The sequence below is a fragment of the Pantherophis guttatus genome, chromosome 16 (genome assembly GCF_059756535.1).
Source record: "Pantherophis guttatus breed Tessera chromosome 16, ASM5975653v1, whole genome shotgun sequence".
Taxonomy (NCBI): Eukaryota; Metazoa; Chordata; class Lepidosauria; order Squamata; family Colubridae; genus Pantherophis; species Pantherophis guttatus.
The window spans coordinates 4,948,378-4,968,899 of NC_142078.1; the positions used below are offsets into that span (position 1 = coordinate 4,948,378).

The window sequence follows — 20,522 nt, forward strand, 5'->3', positions numbered from 1 at the left end:
CCTTCCCCCCCCCCCTGCACTTCCCCGTCCCTCCCTCCCTCCCTCCCCAGCTTGCTTGCTCTCTCTCCCCCTCCCTCCCCGTGTTTTCTCATCCCTAATGAAGCAGTCTCTTCCATCCATCCTGCTGATTGCCAAGCCTTCTCCTTTGTTTGCTGGCACTGAGCCATGCAGCTCTGCTCTGACAGCCCAGCTCCCCTAATTAGCTCTGTTGTTCTTTTCCTCCGATGTTCCTCCGCCTTGCAAGTTCACGCGAAGTTCCCCCCCCCCACTTCAAACTTAATCCTTCCTTGCCTGCCATAAATTCGCCACTCTTAAGCCTCTTCTGGAGGGAGGGAGGGAGGGACAGACAGACGGACGGAAGGGAGGGAGGGAAATCAGCCTCGTGGGTTACACCGCCGCCCCCCACCCCCGGCAGGGAGGCTTCTGGCACCTGACTCCATCCATCCCAGGGGGGGCAGGGGTGGGATGCTGGAGGTTCACAGGGGTTCGGGAGAACCTCTAGCTAAGATTCTGTGCCGTTCGGAGAACCCCCAAATCCCATTCCTGGCTGGCCCCTCCTACATTGCCCCTCCCCTTCCAGGAGTCCCCACGCGGCCCACCGTTTTGGATGCAGGTAAGTGCAGGGAGCACGTGGAGGCTCGAGGAGGGCGAAAAACGGGCCTACCGGAAGTTCGGGAAGAAGGCCTCCAGAGCCTGCCGTTTTCGCCCTCCTGGAGGCTCAAGAAAAGCCTCTGGAGCCCGGGGAGGGCAAAAACGCCCCTCTCCCCCCACCATGGTGCAGGAGACCAACTAGGCCACGCCCACCATGGCCACACCTACCCAGCAACCGGGCAGGGAACCCCTTGTTAACATTTTTGAAGCCCACTCCTCCATGGGGGGTTGATGACATTCAGTCTCTCTCCAGAGGACCCACCGGACGCTCTCCTCCTCCTCTTCCTCCAGTCCTCATCTGTGGGGCTGGGCCTGGATGTGGCCCTGGATGTGGTCTATGGGGAGCCCCTGGATAGAACATTTCAGACCTAAGAAGGGCTCTTCCAAGCTTGCCGAGACAGAGGAGGTCCCTTTCCTTTGGCCGAGAACTCAACAGTCTCCCAAGAATTCCTCACCCCATCCCAGGGGAGGGGCAGGATTAAGGGGTCCCATGGTTTGGCTCTTTCAGATCAGCAGGTCCTACATTAGAGGAGCTGAAGAAGGGACACCTCCACCCCCAGTGGCTTTCTGAGGATAAAAAAACGCAGGCGTATTTGTCTCGTTTTGCAAAAAATCTGCGAGATTCCTCAGTCGGCAGTTTTTTTTTTCTCGTTTTGCGAAAGAGCTGGGCGTCCCCTCTCGTTTTCCAACCGTTGGGAAGTGGGCTTCAGCCCGCGTTGCCATCAGGGTCACCCCACTAAACGTTCTCATCCCTTGGGAAGGCAAATCGGGGTCATGTCAGGATTTGGGTCTCCGGCCGGGGCGGGTTCTACTTATCTTTACTACCGGTTCGCAACGGGATTGCACATGCGTAGATCGTCTATGACGATATCCGGGTGGATCGGCGGAGCTTCCTCCCTGGTTTTACTTCCGGTTCGCAAGAACCGGATCAAACCGGGGGCAACCCACCACTGGTCTCCGGCCCATGATCTGTCTGCTCAGGCCTACTTGGTGGAGCCCCCATGTGAAGACACCGGCGTTGTGATAGCCCATAAGATGGCTCTTATTTCCATGAAGTACCTGTCAGACTTTGATGCTATCTCAAAATAAATGAATTTCCAAACTGCCAATCTTTAAGGAAATCTTCTCTTTATTCGAGCACAGCAACCGGATCATGACTCGATGCGGACAAGACTGACCTTTTGACCCCCCAATCCCTCCCTTTCCGATCCCCAATTATCTGCTTCTCATTGGCTATCTTCCAAGTCACTCTCCTGACTTCTTGTCCCGTCATTTCACAGGAATGTTCCCCTCCCTCTTCATTTCCACGGAGACCGGGCTTCAAAGGGATTTAGCAGGCAAAAGTTCAGGGCTTATCTCCCTTCCTATGTCAGCGCTGAGGTGCTGACATCACCAGAAATAATTTCTGGTTCTCCAACATTGTTGGAGAACATTGGCGTGCCCAAGTCTAACCCATTTTGGAGTCAAGTAGTAAGTAAGGTACACCTCCCTGCTTCGTGTCACTGGACGGTTCAGAGAAGCTGCTCAAACCAAACTAGGAGCTTCTTCTAGCCATTAAGAAGAAGAAGATTCAATCAATCAATCAGAATAGAGCTGGAAGGGACCTTTCGAGGTCTTCTAGTCCAACCCCCTACTCAAGCAGGAGACCCTCTACCAGTGGTGAAATCCAATTTTTTTTTTACTACCGGTTCTGTGGGCGTGGCTTGGTGGGCGTGATGTGGCTTAGTGGGTGTGGCAGGGGAGGGATACTGCAAAATCCCCATTCCCTCCCCACTCCTGGGGGAAGGATACTGCAAAATCCCCATTCTCTCACACACTCCAGGGGAAGGATATTGCAAAATCTCCATTCCCACCCCACTCTGGGGCCAGCCAGAGGTGGTATTTGCCAGTTCTCTGAACTACTCATAATTTCCGCTACCGGTTCTCCGAACTGCTCAAAATTTCCGCTACCGGTTCTCCAGAACCTGTCCGAACCTGCTGGATTTCACCCCTGCCCTATACCATTGCAGACAGGTGACTGTCTCTTCTTAAAAACCTCCAGTGATGACATCCACAACTTCTGGTGGCAAGGCGTTCCACTGGTTAATTCTTCTCACTGTCAGGAAGTTTCTCCTTAATTCCAGGTTGCTTCTTTCTTTGATGAGTTTCCATCCGTTGTTTCTTGTCCTGCCTTCTGGTGCTTTGGAGAATAAGTTGACCCCCTTCTCCTTCGTGGCAGCCCCTCAAATCTTGGAATCTACCATGTCACCCTTGTCTTGGGACACAAACTCACTTCTGGTTTCTCCTTGCTTAGCTCGGTGCAGTTGCTTTGTTTCACCCGCCCTCTGATTCATTTCGTGATCGGAAGCCTGCTCTTGATTTTTCCTCTATTTGTGGTGTCCTGCCTAAAGTGTGATGGATGGTACACGCAGATGTGGCATCTCTCCCACATCTGGATTTGGAGAGGTCAAAGATGTCTCCGTTAGCTGCAAGGGATCTTGCCTGATCTGAACCAATTTGCATGCCCACCCACCTGGTCGGCGAAACCCAAAGTTGATCAAGTGAGATGGATTCCTTTCAAATGGATGTGAAGATCTGGCCTGGTGGGCTCTCTTTTAACATGACGTCTTCCAGAAATGGAGAAGGTGTCTCTGGAACACTGGGGGAAGGAGGAACGTTGGCCTTTCCCTTAATTCACGCATGAGGCTGTCGTTTGAAGGCATCTCAGGCTGGTTTTGATGGACCAACGGTAGCTTTTTTTTTTTTTTAATTTGATTTATATGCCGCCCTTCTCCGGAGACTCAGGGCGGCTTACAATGCGTTAAGCAATAGCCTTCATCCTTTTGTATATTTATACAAAGTCAGCTTATTGCCCCCACAAACTGGGTCCTCATTTCACCTACCTTAGAAAGGATGGAAGGCTGAGTCAACCTTGAGCCTTGGCGAGATTCGAACCTGCAGTAATTGCAGGCAGCTGGTCTTAATAACAGGGTGCTTAGACCACTTTACTATCAAGGCTTTAGGAGTTTGAAGGACTTCTCACAGCTCCAAGCCAATATTTCAATTATGGGGGGTGTCTGCATGGAAAAGGGACGTGGTGGCTCGGTGGTGAAGACACTGAGCTTGTCGATCGAAAGGTCGGCAGTTCAGCGGTTCGAATCCCTAGTGCCATGTAAACAGGGTGAGCTCCCGTGACTTGTCCTAGCTTCTGCCAACCTAGCAGTTCAGAAGCACTTAAAAAAAAAAGGCAAGTAGAAAAATAGGGACCACCTTTGGTGGGAAGGGAACAGCGTTCCGTGCACCTTTGGCATTGAGTCATGCCGGCCACGTGACCACGGAGACGTCTTCGGACAGCGCTGGCTCTTCGGCTTTGAAATGGAGATGAGCACCGCCCCCTAAAGTCGGGAACGACTAGCACAGATGTGCGAGGGGAACCTTTACCTTTACCTGCAAGGAAGGTAAAGTAGAGATAGGAGTGTTGTGGCTTCCATCTTTATTGTTTGGTCCATACCCTAGTCCCTATGAGAAGTCCTACTTCAGTTGTCCTGCTGCCGGTGCTGCTTCTATCTTAGCCTCCTGGCCAGCAAGTGTCTTCCTTTTGCCCTCTAAATTTTTTTACATAGTTGCAGGCTTGCATTGCCTTTAAAAAAAAGAGATCAGTTCCATGGCTTTGTGGTCCAGAAAGATTGCTCGGTAGGTATAGCAAAAGATGGTACCATTTCCAGAAATGTTGTGGTGAGATCTTTGATTGGGGAAGGGTGCATTGTGGTTAAACAGACCCATTGTGTGTTAGTTTTGTTAGTTTTGCCATAAACCTTACTAAGTACTGGGTTTTTTTTTTAAATAAAATAAAATAAAATGAGGTTTTTTTTATTTTATTTTATTTTTGATTTATACGCCACCCTTCTCCGGAGACTCAGGGCGGCTTACAATGCGTTAAGCAATAGCCTTCATAGCTTTGTATATTTATACAAAGCCAGCTTATTGGCCCCACAACTGGGTCCTCAATTTACCTACCTTAGAAAGGATGGAAGGCTGAGTCAACCTTGAGCCTTGGCAAGATTCGAACCTGCAGTAATTGCAGGCAGCTGGTCTTAATAACCAGCTTAATAACAGGGTGCCTTAGACCACTGTATTACCAAGGTTAGCCTAGCTAGGTGGCTCAAGTACCTAAGACGCTGAGCTTGTCAATCAGAAAAGTCGGCAGTTCAGCGGTTCGAATCCCTACTATAGGTCTCCCGCGTGAGAGCAGGGGGTTGGACTAGATGACCTCCCAGGTCCCTTCCAGCTCTGTTACTGTTAACATCTGCGTGTCAGAATCACTGTGTGCATCTCCACTTGGTGTCCAATAGGTTCGGCCGCCCAGACCCCAAGTGGTGCGAAGACCCAAAGGCAACGTAGCTGCGGACGGTCGAAGGACATCTGTCTCCAGCCCGGAACAGTGAGTATCCGAATCTCAAAAATTCCTCGTTTGGAAAAGCTTGGTGGAACGCGATTGCCCTCTGGTGGAAGAAACCTGGAGGCTCTTTGTCCTGTGCTTCTGAGCGCTTGGTCCCTACTTTCTCTTCTGACTATCACTCTTGCAAAGGTGGAGAGTTAAAAATGGAGAAATCGCCACGCGCAAATAATAATAATTTATTATTAGTTCAATTTATATGCCGTCTTTCTCTGGAGACTCAGGGTGGCTTACAATGCATTTTTTAAAAAAAAACCATTATAAAAATATTTAAAAATTAAAACATTAAAAACCATGCACACCATCCATGGCCGGATCTCGCCAGATCGCAAGAGCGAGATCAACGGCCCCAGGCCTGCCGGAAAAGCCAGGTCTTCACCGCTTTTCGGAAGGCCAATAGGGTGGGGATGGTCCGGACCTCAGGAAGCAACTGGTTCCAGAGAGCTGGGGCAGCCACAGAGAAGGCCCTCCTCCACGGGCCCACCAGCCGGCATTGTTTAGCTGACGGGACCCGGAGGAGACCAACTCTCTGGGATCTTACTGGTCTCTGGGAGCTATGCGGTAAAAGGCGGTCTCGAAGATAACCTGGCCCTGAGCCATGTAGGGTTTAAAGGAGCCTGAGTGGCGTAGGAGGCTAATGCCTCCTACTAAGGCAGCATTTAACATCCAGCTGCCTGCAATTACTGCGAGTTCAATTCTCACCAGGCTCAAGGTCGACTCAGCCTTCCATCCTTTCTAAGGTGGGTAAAATGAGGACCCGGTTTGTGGGGGGCAATAAGCTGACTTTGTATAAAAATATACAAAAGTATGAAGGCTATTGCTTAACGCCTTGTAAGCCGCCCTGAGTCTCCGGAGAAGGGCGGCATACAAAAATAAATAAAATAAATAAAGGTAATAACCAACACCTTGAATTGTGCCCGGAGACCAATAGGGAGCCAGTGCAGCTCACGGAGAATTGGTGTAATGTGGGTGTATCTAGGTGCACCCACGATAGCTCGCGCGGCTGCGTTCTGGACCAACTGTAGTCTCCGAACACTTTTCAAGGGGAGCCCCTTGAATCCTGACTCAATAGTTAAATTAAAAAGGCCAAATTCAGGCTAAACATTTGGCTGTGTGACCAACCATGTTAAACGAGACAGAAAATGTCCTATTTTTCCCCTAATAGGCGAGGATTTGGTCTACCGTGCAGCTTTACGAGGCCAACTGTAGAATATCGCTACATATTTTTTTTTCTCGGTCTGGTATCCCCTTGAATTTCTTCTGCTCGTCGGTTGTCAGCTGGATTTTTTTTTCCCCTCCTTTTTTGGTGTTTTGGGATGGGAAAAGTTAGAGAGGGCAGTTGAAAGATGAAAAAAGAGCGAGGAAGTTTGGAGTGGCTGAGCTTCCCGCTTAACCAACTCTCGCTGGAAAAACCCCAGAAAGGAGATGATTGAGTGAGTCAGTCTTCCCCCCCCCCCCATGCCGTGGATTTTACTACGATCCTCGCAGTTGTAGTTCCAGCCAACTGCCAATTTGCTCCTTAAGAGAGTGCAGAGAAACAGGTGGGGAAGATTTGGCTGGAAAGCCATCCATCACGTGTCCAAACAGAAGATTTCATGGATAAACATGCCAGCAATTTCCTGCAGATGACTCATTATCCCAGGCAGAAGAGGCCACCGAGAAAGATATAATTCAAGTGGTCCTTATTTTTAAGGGGGGGGTGGGGGGGGCGTTGGAAATGGTGGAAGGTCTCCGTTTCCATCAGGGGCAGGATGGTGGAGAAAAAAGTTCTAACCTCTTTGGCTGCTTCCGAGGTGGGGGCTTCCTCCCGGTGGCTTCGGATTTGGTGGTTCCTGAACCGCCCAACATTCTGCAGGACACAAGGCCCCCCTCCCCATCTCTCTGCAGACCTTCAGAAGGCTCCACGTTCATTGTCCCACCCAACGAGGGACCTGCAGAAAGCTGCCTCTGGGTTCCTCCAGCGTGAGACAAACAAAGCTTGGCCCAAGGGAACGGGGTGTCAAACAGAGCGTCTTTCCCCTGCGGCCTTCATTTCGGGGTGAGGGAGAACTTGGGCTGGTTGCCAGAGTGGTAGTATGAGGCCGAGTCTGAAGTCTCCTTGCTGGGATTCCCGGGGGTGATAGTGTTGAGAACCCTCCGGGGGTTTTTTGCTGTGAAGGCTGTTTCGGTTTGTTTGTTTTTTGCAAAAGAAAAACAGCGCATAACGATGTCAGTTAAAACATCGGAGCTCTCGAGGGTCTTCATCGGCACAGATTCTCAAAAAAAATCAAAACGATATACAAACACTGCAACTGCAGGAAGCCTCCAGGGGTGGGCTCCTGGGGGTTCGGTAGGGTTCGGACGATCCTCTAGCCAAGGATCGCCGGGGTTCGGCGAACTCTCAAATGGCACCCCTGGCTGGCCACGCCCACTTCACCCCTCCCATCCCACCCCACCCTGCCCCTCCCAGGAGTCTCCACGCGGCCCGTTCATCATTCCAGGTAAGTGCAGGGGCCGCGTGGAGGGTCTGGGAGGACAAAAAACAGGCCTGCCGGAGGTTCCGGAAGTCGGGAAATGGGCCTGTTTCCGGCCTCCGGAATGCCTCTGGAGCCCGGGGGAAGCTGTTTTCATTCTCTCGGAGGCTCGAGGAAAGCCTCTGGTGCCTGGGGAGGGCGAAAAACAGGCCTCTTACTTTGGTGCAGGCGGCCAACTAGGCCACGCCCACCATAGCCATGCCCACCCAGCAACGGGGAGCGAACCCGTTGCTAAAGGATCTGAAGCCCACCCCTGGAACCCTCCCAGATCCTTGGACCATCTAGGGTAGGATCTAGATCAGGTTGCTCTTCCTTGCCCCTCCTGCTTTTTTCTTTCTTTAAAGAGAGAAAGGGCCCCGCTCCTCGTACTCGATTTCAGGGGGATTTCAGAGGGGTTGCTCTGATAATATCCTCCTGCCCCTTTGGTCTTAGGGAGGTCTCCTCTGCATCGTTGCAATGGGAGTTTCCAGGGGTTGCTTCTCCAGAGTTTGATAGGCCCGGAGGAAAAGTCCATCACCTTTTTTCTAGACTCCCCACATGCCCCTCAAACATCCTTTCCATGCTGTCTGGTTCACCAGAAGACAGCTGATGCCTTCAGAGGCCAACCTTCTTTTTAGCCTGCGGAGAAGGTGTCCGGAGATGGGACAGAAACTCCTTGCTCTGCCCTGATGGTGGATCTAGTGCAGCGGTGAAATGTTACCGGTTCGCACCGGTTTTGGCGTACCGGTAGTGATAAAAGCTACCGATTCAAGCGAACCGGTAGTAAAAAAAACAACAACCTACAGCCGGTATTTCCGACGATCAGCTGTGCCACGCGATTTATATTCGCAGGAAATCCTGCTTTCTAGCGAATCTAAATCGCGCAGCACAGCTGTTCCCCCCACTCGCTGTTCTACTTACCTTGTTCAGCCTCCTTTTTCCGCGTGAAGCACACATTTGGTGCGCACTGTGTATGCACGCGCAGCGTGCGTTTGGCACCGCACTGCACATCTGCGTGCAGCATGCTTTTGGTATGCACCACGCATGCACTGGCAGTGAACCGGTGGCAATCCGCGGAGGATTTCACTGCTGATCTAGAGATCTTTAGTTGGCGCAGGAAGCATCTCTGTGGATCTCCCCATCCTTCTTCAAAAGCTGCCTGTTGGGTTTCCCCCCACCCCCTGCCCGTTTCTTGGTGAGGAATGACGCCATCTCTGCACTTCTCTTGAGGTTCTCCTTGAACATTCTTCTAAGTTCTAGACCAGTGATGGCTAACCTTTTTGCCATCGCGGGCCAGGAGTGGGGTGGGTGCACATGCCCACACCCATAATTCTATGCGCCCTGCCCCCATGCATGCGCCTGGGGAGGGCCGAAACAACCTTCCGCACTCTCCTGGAGGCCCTCTGGAGGCCGGAAACGGCCCGTTTGCTGATTTCTGGTGGGACTGGAAGTGCCATTTTTCGCTTTCCCCAGGCTCCAGAGCCTTTCTAGGAGCCTGGGGAGGGCCGAAACAGCCTTCCGCGCCCTCCTGGAGGCCCTCTGGAGGCCAGAAACGGCCCGTTTGCTGATTTCTGGTGGGACTGGAAGGCCCGTTTTTTGCTCTCCCCAGTCTCCAGAGCCTTTCTAGGAGTCTGGGGAGGGCGAAAACAGCCTTCCTCACACACACCCCGGAGGCTCTCTGGAGGCCAAAAATGGCCCGTTTGCCAACTTCCGGTCCTACCCATGGAACTGAGCTTGCGTGCCCACCGATATGGCTATGTGTGCCACCTGTGGCATGCGTGCCATAGGTTTGCCATCACGGTTCTAGACTCAAGAGCCCGAGGGATGCCCATGTGCCTCGTCTCATTTCTCAGGAGGGTTTCGAGGCACGTTCCCCTTTTCCTAGCCATAGCAATGTTTGTCCCCCAAGTCAAGAGTTTGCAGGAGGTAGGATTCAGGTCCCTGCCCACTTGGCTCACCCGCAGGGAGACATCTCTTCTTCCCAGCTCTTGTTTTGGTCTCGTCTTTCTCCAGGTGGGGCTGGCTGGGCCAGCAGTGCCACCTGAGTGGTCAGGTCTTAAGGGAGAGGGCGGGCCTTCGGCTTCACAGCCCAGCCCCCTTGTCTGAGGAAGGTGACCAGTTTTGGATCAGCAGATCTAAAGTTGAGGGTCACCAAAGGCTACTGCTCATACCCACCAAACACTCACTCAAAAACAGCCCCATTTCGCTGGAGAGCAGCCTTTTCCTGACAAAATCTCTTGTCGTTGAATGCCTACCCCAACTGTTCACCCACTATTTCTTTGCTATTTTCTCTCTCTCACTCTCTCCTCTTTCTTTCTTCCCTCTCTTCTCTTTCTCTCTTCCTTCTCTCCTCTTCCTTCTCGCTCTTTCCTCTCTGTCTTCTCTCTCCCTCCCTCCCACTCTCTCTCTCCTCTCTCTCTCCTTTCTCTCTCTCTCTCCCTCCATCCTTCTCTCTCCTCTCTTTCTCTCTCTCTCTCTCTCTCTCTCCTCTCTTTCTCTCTCTCTCTCCTTTTTCTCTCCTTTCTCTCTCCTTTCTTTCTTCCCTCTCTTCTCTTTCTCTCTTCCTTCTCTCCTCTTCCTTCTCGCTCTCTCCTCTCTCTCTTCTCTCTCCCTCCATCCTTCTCTCTCCTGTTCTCCTCTTTCTTTCTCTCCTCTCTTTCTCTCTCCTTTCTCTCCTCTCTCTCTCTTCTCTCTCTCCCTCCCTCTCTCTCTTTCTCTCTCACTCTCTCCCCCCTTTTCTTCCCCCTCCAGTCCTCCCCTCTCATTTATCTGTCTTAAGTACATTTAGGTGTCAATTAAATTTGAAATATCTACATTTGTCAGCTCTTGGTTTTTGGCCAGCCGCGAGATGGCTGTGGATTTGTCCAGGCATCTTGACATATGTGGGGGGGGAGGACAGGGTGGGGAGGGGGGTTGGAAGCCCCCGAAATGCAGATTGTCCTCATTAAAAAACCGAAGCGCCGATTCTCCGAACGGGAGACAGAGCCGCCACGGAACACATCCACGGCTTTATGGTGCCGTGTTTCTGACATGATATTTAAAAAGGAACAGCTACGGGCTGTCACGGCTGTCAGGCGCCGGCACTAACCGGAGACACGTTAAACTAAACATTAGAAGGAGATCAGCAAGCCATCTGCACGGGAGCTTCGGGGGGAAAGACGAGAGCCGTTGCAGCCTTGCAACCGTGCCGAGCCTCGGGTTTGACGGACAGGCTGCTGTTTCAGCCCCGGGCCCAACCACCTTTCCGCATAGACAGCTCTTTGTGTGCCAAACGTGAGCCGGTGGCGGGTGGCAGCCGCTGGGAGAGGAAGCACCGAATTGGGTTAATGAGGGAAGAGACTCGGCTGCCTCCAGCGAAGGTGGGAGGGGTGGGGGAAGGAAATAGCCCTGGAGGTTTTTCAACAGGCCTCCCTCCGACTCTTCAGCAAAATTGTGGGTTTCGCCCAAATGCAAAGCCCTGTTCAGCAGGAAGAGCCCTCCCAATGCTTTCAGATGGACAGAGTTGGAAGGGACCCTGTAGGTTCATGATGATGAACCTATGGCACGCGTGCCACAGGTGGCACATGGAGCCGTATCAGTGGGCACGCGAGCTCAGTTCCGCCAACTGATTTTCGGGCCTTCTGGGACCACCAGAAGATGGCAAATGGGCCGTTTCCAGCCTCCGGAGGGCCTCTGGCGGGAGGGGAAGGCTGTTTTCACCCTACCCAGGCTCCTAGAAAGGCTGTGGAGCCTGGGAAGAGCGAAAAACGGGCCTACCAGGCCCACCGTGCCATCACATGCCAAAAGCGGGGGGGAGCCCAGGGGGGGTCGTGCGCGGGGAGTGGAGCGCATTAAATTATGGGTGTGGGCACACATGCGCGTGACCCCCCCCCATGCTCCCCTCCCTTTTGGCACACGACGGGAAAAAGTTTAGCCATCACTGCTGTAGGTCATCCAGTCCAATCCCACCCCCCTCTGCCCAAGCAGGAGACCCTATGCCCGTGGTGGCGAACCTATGGCACGCATGCCAGAGGTGGCACGCACTGCCCTTTCTGATGGCACAAGAGCTGTCACCCCAGTTCAGCTCTGTTGCGCATGCACCCGCGCCTTCCGACGGCCAATTAGTCTTTGGGTCTCTGCCGTGCATGCGTGGGGGGGTGGGGCCCGTGCAAGGGGCTGCATGTGCATGAACTGGGGGCGGGGTGCATGTATGGGGTCCGCATGCACATTACATTTTGGGGTGCATGCATGCATATTTGCATGCGCGCGCGCTTTGGGCACTCGGTCTGCAAAAAGATTAGCCATCACTGCCCTACGCCATTTCTGACAGTTGGCAGGCCAGATCCTCCCCTGCGGGCCTTGAGTTTGACACCCCTGGTGTAGGGTCTCCTGCTTGGGCCCCCCACCCAGTGGAATGGGGTTTGTTCTGTCCCCGTCTCACACACGCACACAAACAGTCAGCCAGGGGTTAAATAAAACTTGCAGACAATAAATTTCTTCGATAACAGGATTGGCAGCAACCCAGTAGCTGCTTGCCAAGAACTTTACTCACAGAGGGAGCTGTTCCTCCTCCGTCAGATAAACCAAAACAAATACACAAAGCCACAGAATTGTCAAGTCCAGTCCATATTAAATCCAAGGCAGGCAGATAACGTAGTTTCAGAGATACAATGCGACTCGCTAGTTGTTTAGTTTTGTCCGTCACAGAGCCTGAATGGCCACCACACCCCCTTTTATCCCCTGTGGGGTGTGGTCCAGTGACTCAGCTTAATCTCTGGCACGCCTCCTTTTCTGCTGTGTGCGCTTGTCTCTCCGACGCTGGCGTGGATCCAGCCAAGACTTATCTCCATCACTGTCCGACTGCGACTGTTCGGAGATACCTGGCTCCTGGCCAATCTCTTCTCCCTCAGGAGACACCTGAGGCATTGCCAGAGAGGAGAGTCCTGGAGAGGGAGGCCTGGCCAACTCCTCTCCTTCAGCTTCGGCATCTTCTCCCTCCGATAAGACGGGCTCGCGGGTCGAAGTCACAACAGGGTTGGACTAGATAACCTACACAGCAGTGGTGAAATCTAAAATTCATTACTACCGGTTCTGTGGGCGTGGCTTAGTGGGGGGGAATGTGACTGGGTGGGCATTGCCATTTTTTTTTTTTTACTTTTAAAATCATTTTTTACATGTAAAGCCATGTAAAAAATGCTTTCAAAAGGCAGAGGTTTTTTTTTTTTTTAAATTTGATTTATATGCCGCCCTTCTCCGAAGACTCAGGGCGGCTTACAAGGCGCTAAGCAATAGCCTTCATTCTTTTGTATATTTTATACAAAGTCAGCTTATTGCCCCCACAAACTGGGTCCTCATTTCACCTACCTTAGAAAGGATGGAAGGCTGAGTCAACCTTGAGCCTTGGCGAGATTCGAACCCTGCAGTAATTGCAGGCAGCTGGTCTTAATAAGCTTAATAACAGGGTGCCTTAAACCCCTGTACTACCAAGGCTCTTTAAAAACCCTCTGCCGATCAGGCAACTCAGCTGGGATCGTCAGAGCTTGGATCGTCAGAGGCATTTATAAGAAAAAAAGCCTCTGATGATCGCGCGGCTCAGCTGGGCATGGGGGGGGCGGGGGCAGGGATTTTTGCTACTGGTTCTCCCAACTGCCCGCCGCCATCGCTACCTACTCGCCCGAGCCGGTCCGAACTGGGAGCATTTCACCCCTCCTACACGGTCCTTTCCAACTCTATTAAATCCGAAGAGAGATTCTTCAGTTCAAAGCCCAAAAGCTTTTCGGAGTTGGAGACCTGAGAAATCCTTTTCTCCTCGAATGTTGGCTTCTGTGGTTTGGCTTCCTTTTCCCTCCACAGGTTTTGGTCCGGCGAGATATATATAGATATATATATATAATCTTTTTCTCTTCCTCTTCCCTGTTTCCTTCAGCCTGGTCAAGCCCACGCGCCACTATACGGTCTTCCTGTTGGAGGATTCCTCGGGCGATGAGCTTCCTCAGGAAGATGGGCCTGTCTCTGCCTTCTCTGACAGTTTTCTCTTCTCTGCTCCTTTTGAATGGTGTCTATCTTGACTATTGCTATCGCTCGCCCTGCTTCCTTGCCTTGCTCGGAGCCCTTGGCTGGCCCATCAGCCTTTCCCCCTTGCTTTGAGGCTTCTGTGGCAAGTGTCATGTCTCTGTGCACGCATGTTCCCCGCATTATATATGTCCCCTGGCGACAAGCAAACGCATTCTGGTTCCGGGCCGAGGAGTGTCGAGATTCACTCTTCTCCTATGCTGGCTTGGATTGGCACTGGGTTTTCCTGCCTCTGCCCGACTCTCTAGTACCCTGAAGATGAATAGCCAGCTGCAAGCAGAAAGTCACCGGGAGATAGCAATAGCACTTAGACTTATATACCGCTTCACAGTGCTTTTACAGCCCTCTCTAAGCAGTTTACAGAGTCAGCCTCTTGCCCCCAACAATCTGGGTCCTCATTTTACCCACCTTGGAAGGATGGAAGGCTGAGTCAACCTTGAGCCGGTCAGGATCGAAATGCTGGCAGTGGGCAGAGTTAGCCGGCAGTACTGCATTTTAATCACTGTGCCACCATGGCTCATAGATAGGTAGGCAGGGAGGGAGGGAGGGAGAGAGAGAGATAATAGAAAGACAGAGGTAAATAGCAATAGCCCTTAGACTTATACACCTCTTCACAGTGCCTTACAGCCCTCTCTAAGCGGTTTACAGAGTCAGCCTCTTGCCCCCAACAATCTGGGTCCTCATTTTACCCATCTCGCCCTTATGCACGTGGGAATCCAAACCATTGTGTGACGTATGACCAAAAACTCATTATTGTCCCAACCACATCGCCTCCTCTTAACAGAGAGCAGGGAGCAATTCTCTACTCATTCACTATCCATGAGTTGAGGTGATGGACAGAGATGGACAAAGCTCCCCGCCCAGCTCTTTTCTATTGTCTTTATTGGTGTTTCCTTCCGTCTCAAGTCTTGTTTTGAATGCCAGTCAAAAACCACCCTGGGAGATTGTGTGAGTTGGGGGAAGTGGGTGTTAATTGGATTTGGCTTGCACTGCCATCCCCTAACATAGGCGTGAGATGCAAATCCCAAGTTTTGAAGCCTCGTTTGCTCCCTGCTCAGCTCCGTCTTCCTCCTAATGGACCATGGTGCTCCTTCATGGAGGAGACATCGTTTTAAGAAATTATGGATTGCTTAAGGATTCAAGAATCCAAGATTCACCAGGGATCGTGTGTGCAGAGTCATCTGGAGCCACCTGGAGACCTTTCCTCATGGTCCTTCAGAGGCCCTGCATGACTTCCTTGCTCAGTAGTTGTCCTCTTGGATCCAGGAAGTCCATGTCTCATTTTGGTCACATCCTTATTTCATGGCCCAATGGAAAGAGAGGACCTCTGGACCTCCTGGGTCTTCTTCAAAGTCCTGGTGTCTCATGCTGGCTAAGATTTTCCCCTCCTCTTTGCCTTGACCGCACTTCTCCTTTGTTGCGTTGGTTTTGCCATCAGAAAATGCATGCTTGATGTCATCCATCTGGAGCTGGGCTGTGTCTTCTTTTGTGTTGAAAGCGCACAAAACCCCCAGCAGAACGCTAACGTAGTTTTGTGGTGTAAGCAACGGAGCCCTTGCTGAGCTTCCTCAAGTCTTCATTGGTGTGGCCTTTGCCAAAAAGAGGACCTTGTGGCCGTGTTTCTGTGGGGCTATCAGGCTGTCCTTAAGAGCCTTAGCTCCCAGATAATGTGGAGTTGTCACTCATCACACACTCATCAGCTCCTTCTGGCTTTCTCTGACTATGAAGGATTTGGGTAGATTTCTCCAGAAGGATCCTGTCTCTGAACGACCAATTGTTTTCCTTCTGACAGGCCTCAGCCGTATCGAGCTCTGAAGGAATCCGACAGTGGCGATGGAGAAGAAGGCATCAGTCCCGAGAAATTCCAAGATGACAACCAGGTTGACCCAACCACTCCAGAAAGTCCTGCAGATATTAGTCTTCTGGAAGACATTTTTACAGGACTGGAGGTGGCAACAACACAGCCACAACTGCTCAGCCAAGCCAGGAGCTTAGAAGATCTGAGGATTTCCAAAGAAGAAGTAGAAGACCAACAGTGCTCCTTTGATTATCAGGTATGGGACTTGAACAGGTGGAGATGGCTGAAAACATCTGAGCTTCTGCTACAGATAGTCCTTGACTTTCAACTATAATTGGAACTGGATTTCTGCTTGTAAGTTGTGTGGTCGTAAGACAAGTTACCCATGTTTTATGGTTGACCGTAAAACACTTGTTCCACACCCTTCTTAATTTTCAATGGTCATTAAGTCAACTGGTTGTAAATTGGGGATTATCTGTAGTGGTGGGATTTAGAGATGGGTATATTTGGTTATTTGCTGACGAGAAGCCAGATGGATGAGATAAGGTACAGCGGTAGGGTGGGAAGACCTGAAGAACTTACAAGGGGCATCTTGAAGTCTTGATAGGGCAGGAGACCCACCGAAGAAGGAGAACCTGAGGGTGATTCCAGAAACACTTTCCCCAAGTGGATTTTGAGGAAATGGGAGGAAGGTCCCCCAGCTGGCACAAAAGGAAAGATGGCTCCTCCTAGTGCAGAGGTGTCAAACTCAAGACCCGGGGGCCAGATCTGGCCCACGGAGTGCTTAAATCTGGCCTATGGGACTGGACTGGAAATATCAAAAGACCGGTGCATTTACGGCCTCTATGGCCTCCTGCAGCACTCTGCTGGCAAAAAAATGGGCTGCGCAGAGGCCCCACATGGCCCGTTTTTGGCCTCCCCAGTGTCCAGCAGCACTCTACTGGCCGAATATGGGCTGCACGGAGGCACCACGAGGCCCCAATGTGAAGGTACTGAGGGGCCCCCACGCGGCCCATTTTTGGCCTCCCTGGCCTCCAGCAGCACTGCCAGCCGAAAATGGTCCATGCGGAGCCACCACAGGGTACCTGCACAGCCGATTTTTGGCCACACGCAGGCACCAAGGGGCCCCTACGTGGAGGTACCAAGGGGCCCCATGTGACCATTTTCTGCCTCCCCGGCTTTCAGCATCACTGCCAGCTGAAAATGGGCTGCATGGAGGCATCGTGGGGGCCCCGTGTGGAGGTACCAAGAGGCCCCCGCACGGCCCATTTTCAGCCTCCCTGGCCTCCAGCAGCACTGCCAGCCGAAAACGGGCCACGCAGAGGCCCCACGGTACCTCCACACGGTGCATTTTCGGCCTCCCGGGCCTCCAGCAGCACACTGCTAACCAAAAACATTTTCGGCCAGCAGATTGCTGCAGGAGGCATCCGTCCCATCTTACCCGCCCACCCACCCCCACTTCCCATCCCTGCTGGCCCGCAGAGGAGAACTCCAATGCTGATCCGGCCCTCGAAGAAATCCAGTTTGACACCCCTGCCCTAGTGAGAGGTAGTCTCAGATCTGGAGAGTCAGTTAGAGGGTTTGGAGAAAGACACCCATGATTTTTCTGTTCTCTGACAGCGGATGGACCTTGGTTTTGCTGAAAAGAGCTGGACCACCCCAGGGATGAAGCTTTCTCACCCTTATAAGCAGTTCTGGGGCCTAGGCCATGACGACATGGCCCTTTCCACAAAGTACTCTCCGAAATCTCCAGAGAGACCACTGAGGAATGTGCCTCCTGTCCCAAGGAGACCACAGAGCAGAGACGCCATTCTGGACCTTCCCGAGAAGGAAGTTGGAAGTTCTCCTGCTGCCCAAGGGAATATCACCATCCCGCGACCACAAGGAAGGAAGACGCCAGAGCTGGGCATTGTTCCACCGCCTCCTCCACCCCGGCTTTCCAAGCAGCAGGCACCCCCAGAAGCTGCCCCTTGCCTTGCAGGGCCTGGCAACCTGACCTCTGAGCTTCTGCAGGAGACCTTTGCAGCCAGAAACATCTCTCTGGACCAGCAACTGGCTGATTTTGCTCCTCACCAAGTCCAGCTTTCGTCCACTGCCGTCACTGAAGGAGAACTGCTCCAACCAGTCAAGGTCAATGCAGAGGACAAGAGTGGAGACAGTGACTCTCTCCTTGCTCTTCTCGATCCACTGAAGTCAGGAGAAGGTGCCCAAGATGCCCGCTTTCTGTCAGGCTCCAGAAGCCAGCTAGGTTCTTCATCTCCCAGCCCTGCCGGCAGCTTCCCATCCACAGGAGAAGACCTCATGCCCTCTACATCAGCACCCTTCCGTCAACTTCTGGGATACCCTCCCTCGGTGACGCCGTTTGGTCAACCGTCTCTCAACCCCTTTGTACAGGCCGTGCCGACGCCGCTGCCGCTCACCCTAGTCAGGCCCCCGGGCGGCCCGTTTGCTCCCTCATTGGGCCACGCTTACAGTTCCAGCTACATCACGTCCAACTCCAGCTTCTTCCAGCCCCAGAGGCCTCCCCTCAACCCGCTGACCCTCTCCATGCCCAACCTCTTCGCCAAATCTCCCTCAGCCCCACCGCCAGCTCAGCTTCCTGTCCAGAGTGGCGTCCTTCGACCAACGCAGCCCAGTGGTCCTTCTAAGATCCGGACATTGCCTCTTACTCATTCTGCGGTCAAGACAAGGCTGGCCGCGAGGCCCAGCAACCTCCCGCTACTTCCCCCCAAGACCAAGGTTGGAGAACCTGCCTTGTGTCCTTCTAAGACTCAGCTGGCTAAAGACCCCTTTGAAGACTTGTTAAATAAAACCAAGCAGGAAGTGTCGGTCACGCCCGGTAAAGTCGAGCAGTTAAGAAAGCAATGGGAAACGTTCGAGTGAGTCCAGTTGGCGTCCGAGACTACTGGGTGTTGGGTCAATATAAAGAGCAGTATTTCCCCAAGCAAAGAAAGGTCAACCAGCTGGCACAGCTTTCTCTCTATTAGGAGGAAGACTTGGCTAAGCCCTGAATAGGAACAAGGAGACCCCCCTTCTTCACCTTTTCGCCCGCCACCATCATTGGAAAGGTGATCTGGGCACCTTGACGTTCTTCCAACTTTTCCTCAAGATAAGTAGACCATGGATAAGGTCAATCCTGATCTCTTCTTGGCCAACCTTGCATCCCCATAATCATGAGCCTGTCACATTCCCAGGTGAGCACATGCCTCCCTACCAGATATTTTGAGCCTAGATGCCCAAGCCACGTTGATCACAATCTGAACCCTTTCTGTTCATTTTGTGGTACCTTCTCCGACGTACGTTTAGCCGGCATGGGTTCAAGGCCCCGTGCTCTCCTCCAACTCCCTTCCCTGTCCCTCCAATCTCTTGCGCACAATAGTCCCCTTTGCTAAGGCACCCCTTTCACGCTCCGGGGTTAGCGTTCACGGGGTTAGCACCACACCACTTTTCAGGGAAGCGATGACACGTCTCTCCGTACCTATCCACAAATTGGCACTACCAGCAGTTGTTAACCTTTTTTTTAGAGCAAGACACGTGATTGTGGTGTCCCCAAGTCACTGTGCTGATGTTACACGAACCTGTATGTGTCTAGTTATCGAAGTGTTACTCGGCGGCTTCCTTCCCCAGCCAGATGGGAGGAGGATGGTCCCTCCAATATCCTAGTCTAGTATGAAAGGTGTGGATGGATGGACAGCAGCATCCATCTGCTGCGTGATGGAACAGGGATGGTGTCGGTAGGACGGCGGTGATAGACACATTTGTTAAAATGACTTTCAGCCCTGGTTTAATTGGCTTTGGTCTTCATAACCTGAAAGCCAGAAGACTTCTACCTGCGTGGTCTTATTTCTCAACTCCTGCTGAAGACCCAAGTTTTCCATCTAGGATGTTTCGGGAGATAAAAGGACCACCACGCCTCAAAATTCAGACCTGTTCAAGGACCTCTTGGTACCCCTGCCTCTCTTTCTTTTCCTCACTTAAATTTGGGAGGGGTTTAAAAAACAAAACTTGGGCAGTTTGTTGTTATTTTAATCAGTTGTCGTGTGGGAATTAGGCTAGCCAATTGTCTATGTCCACAAGAACTCACTGTGTAACAAAACGTGAGAAGTCACTCTTCAACGCCATCTCTTTTGCTTTTTCGACGGGTTTCCCTCCCGTTTCTATCACCCTTTTGAGATTTTTCCTACCAGCTGAAGAGTTAGTTTGGCTTCCATCTCCACACCTAAGCCTGTAGATCCCAAGAACATGGTTGATTTCCTCCAAACAATGGGGACACCCACCTGTAGATCTTCTGTCGGCCTCGTGTGACGCCTCTGTCCAAAACCGCTGCATTTGACAAGGCTCTTTCCATGTTTTTGTATGATCACTTTTCCTGGGGGTGGGGGAAGGAATATGTTTTTGATATTACCTACTTCTGGATAGTAAAATATTTAAAGCCCATCCAATGGGCCCAGAGTGTTGGCTTCCTTCTTCAAAGTTCGGTGTATGGAATGGGAATAGAGTACCGATCTTCAGGCTGTGTCTGTGGTTGACCGTCTGGGCTGGTGTTAGATCAGTCCAGGAATGGGATTCAGCCGGTTCAGACCAGTTCGGGCAAACCAGATGCTAATTTTACATCTGGTTCGACAAACCGGTAGTTGCAAGGACTGGCTGGCCTCCCCACCCCGCCCCTCCCAGGAGTCTCCATGCAGCCCATTTTGGATGCCAGGTAAGTGCAGGGCCCACGTGGAGGCTCTGGAAGGGCAAAAAATGGGCCTCCAGGAAGTCTTGAAATGGGCCTATTTCTGGCCTCTGGAGGGTCTCCAGAGCCCGGGGAAGGCCATTTTCACCCTCCCGGAGGCTCGATAAAACCTTCTGGAGGCTGGGGAGGGTGAAAAACGGGACACCTGGAAATTCCAGAAGGCCGGAAACAGGCCTGTTTCTGGCCTGCGGAGGGCCTCCAGAACCCGGGTGAGATTGCTTTTGCCCTCCCGGAGGCCTGAAGAAAGCCTCTGGAGCCTGGGGAGGGTGAAAAATAGGCCTCTCAGAAGTTCTGGCAGTCTGGAAATGGGCCTGTTTCCGGCCTCCGGAGGGCCTCAGGAGCCTGGGGAAGGCCGTT

At 52.2% G+C, this 20,522-nt stretch overlaps 1 protein-coding gene across 4 annotated transcripts in view; it reads left to right on the plus strand.

Moving 5' to 3' along the window:
- The window catches only part of DENND1A (DENN domain containing 1A), a 266,239-nt gene extending 246,375 nt beyond the window's left edge, over window positions 1-19,864 (plus strand). For 2 of the 4 annotated variants that reach the window (XM_087879478.1, XM_087879479.1), the window contains 4 exons: window positions 4,983-5,071; window positions 13,484-13,612; window positions 15,422-15,683; window positions 17,048-19,864. In XM_087879478.1, coding sequence (XP_087735604.1) covers window positions 4,983-5,071; window positions 13,484-13,612; window positions 15,422-15,683; window positions 17,048-18,310 — 1,743 coding nt within the window. In that variant the 3' untranslated portion in view covers window positions 18,311-19,864. The remainder of the gene's footprint in view (window positions 1-4,982; window positions 5,072-13,483; window positions 13,613-15,421; window positions 15,684-17,047) is intronic. The other 2 variants (XM_087879481.1, XM_087879480.1) reach the window with 1 other exon arrangement.
- Window positions 19,865-20,522: the final 658 nt, after the last annotated feature.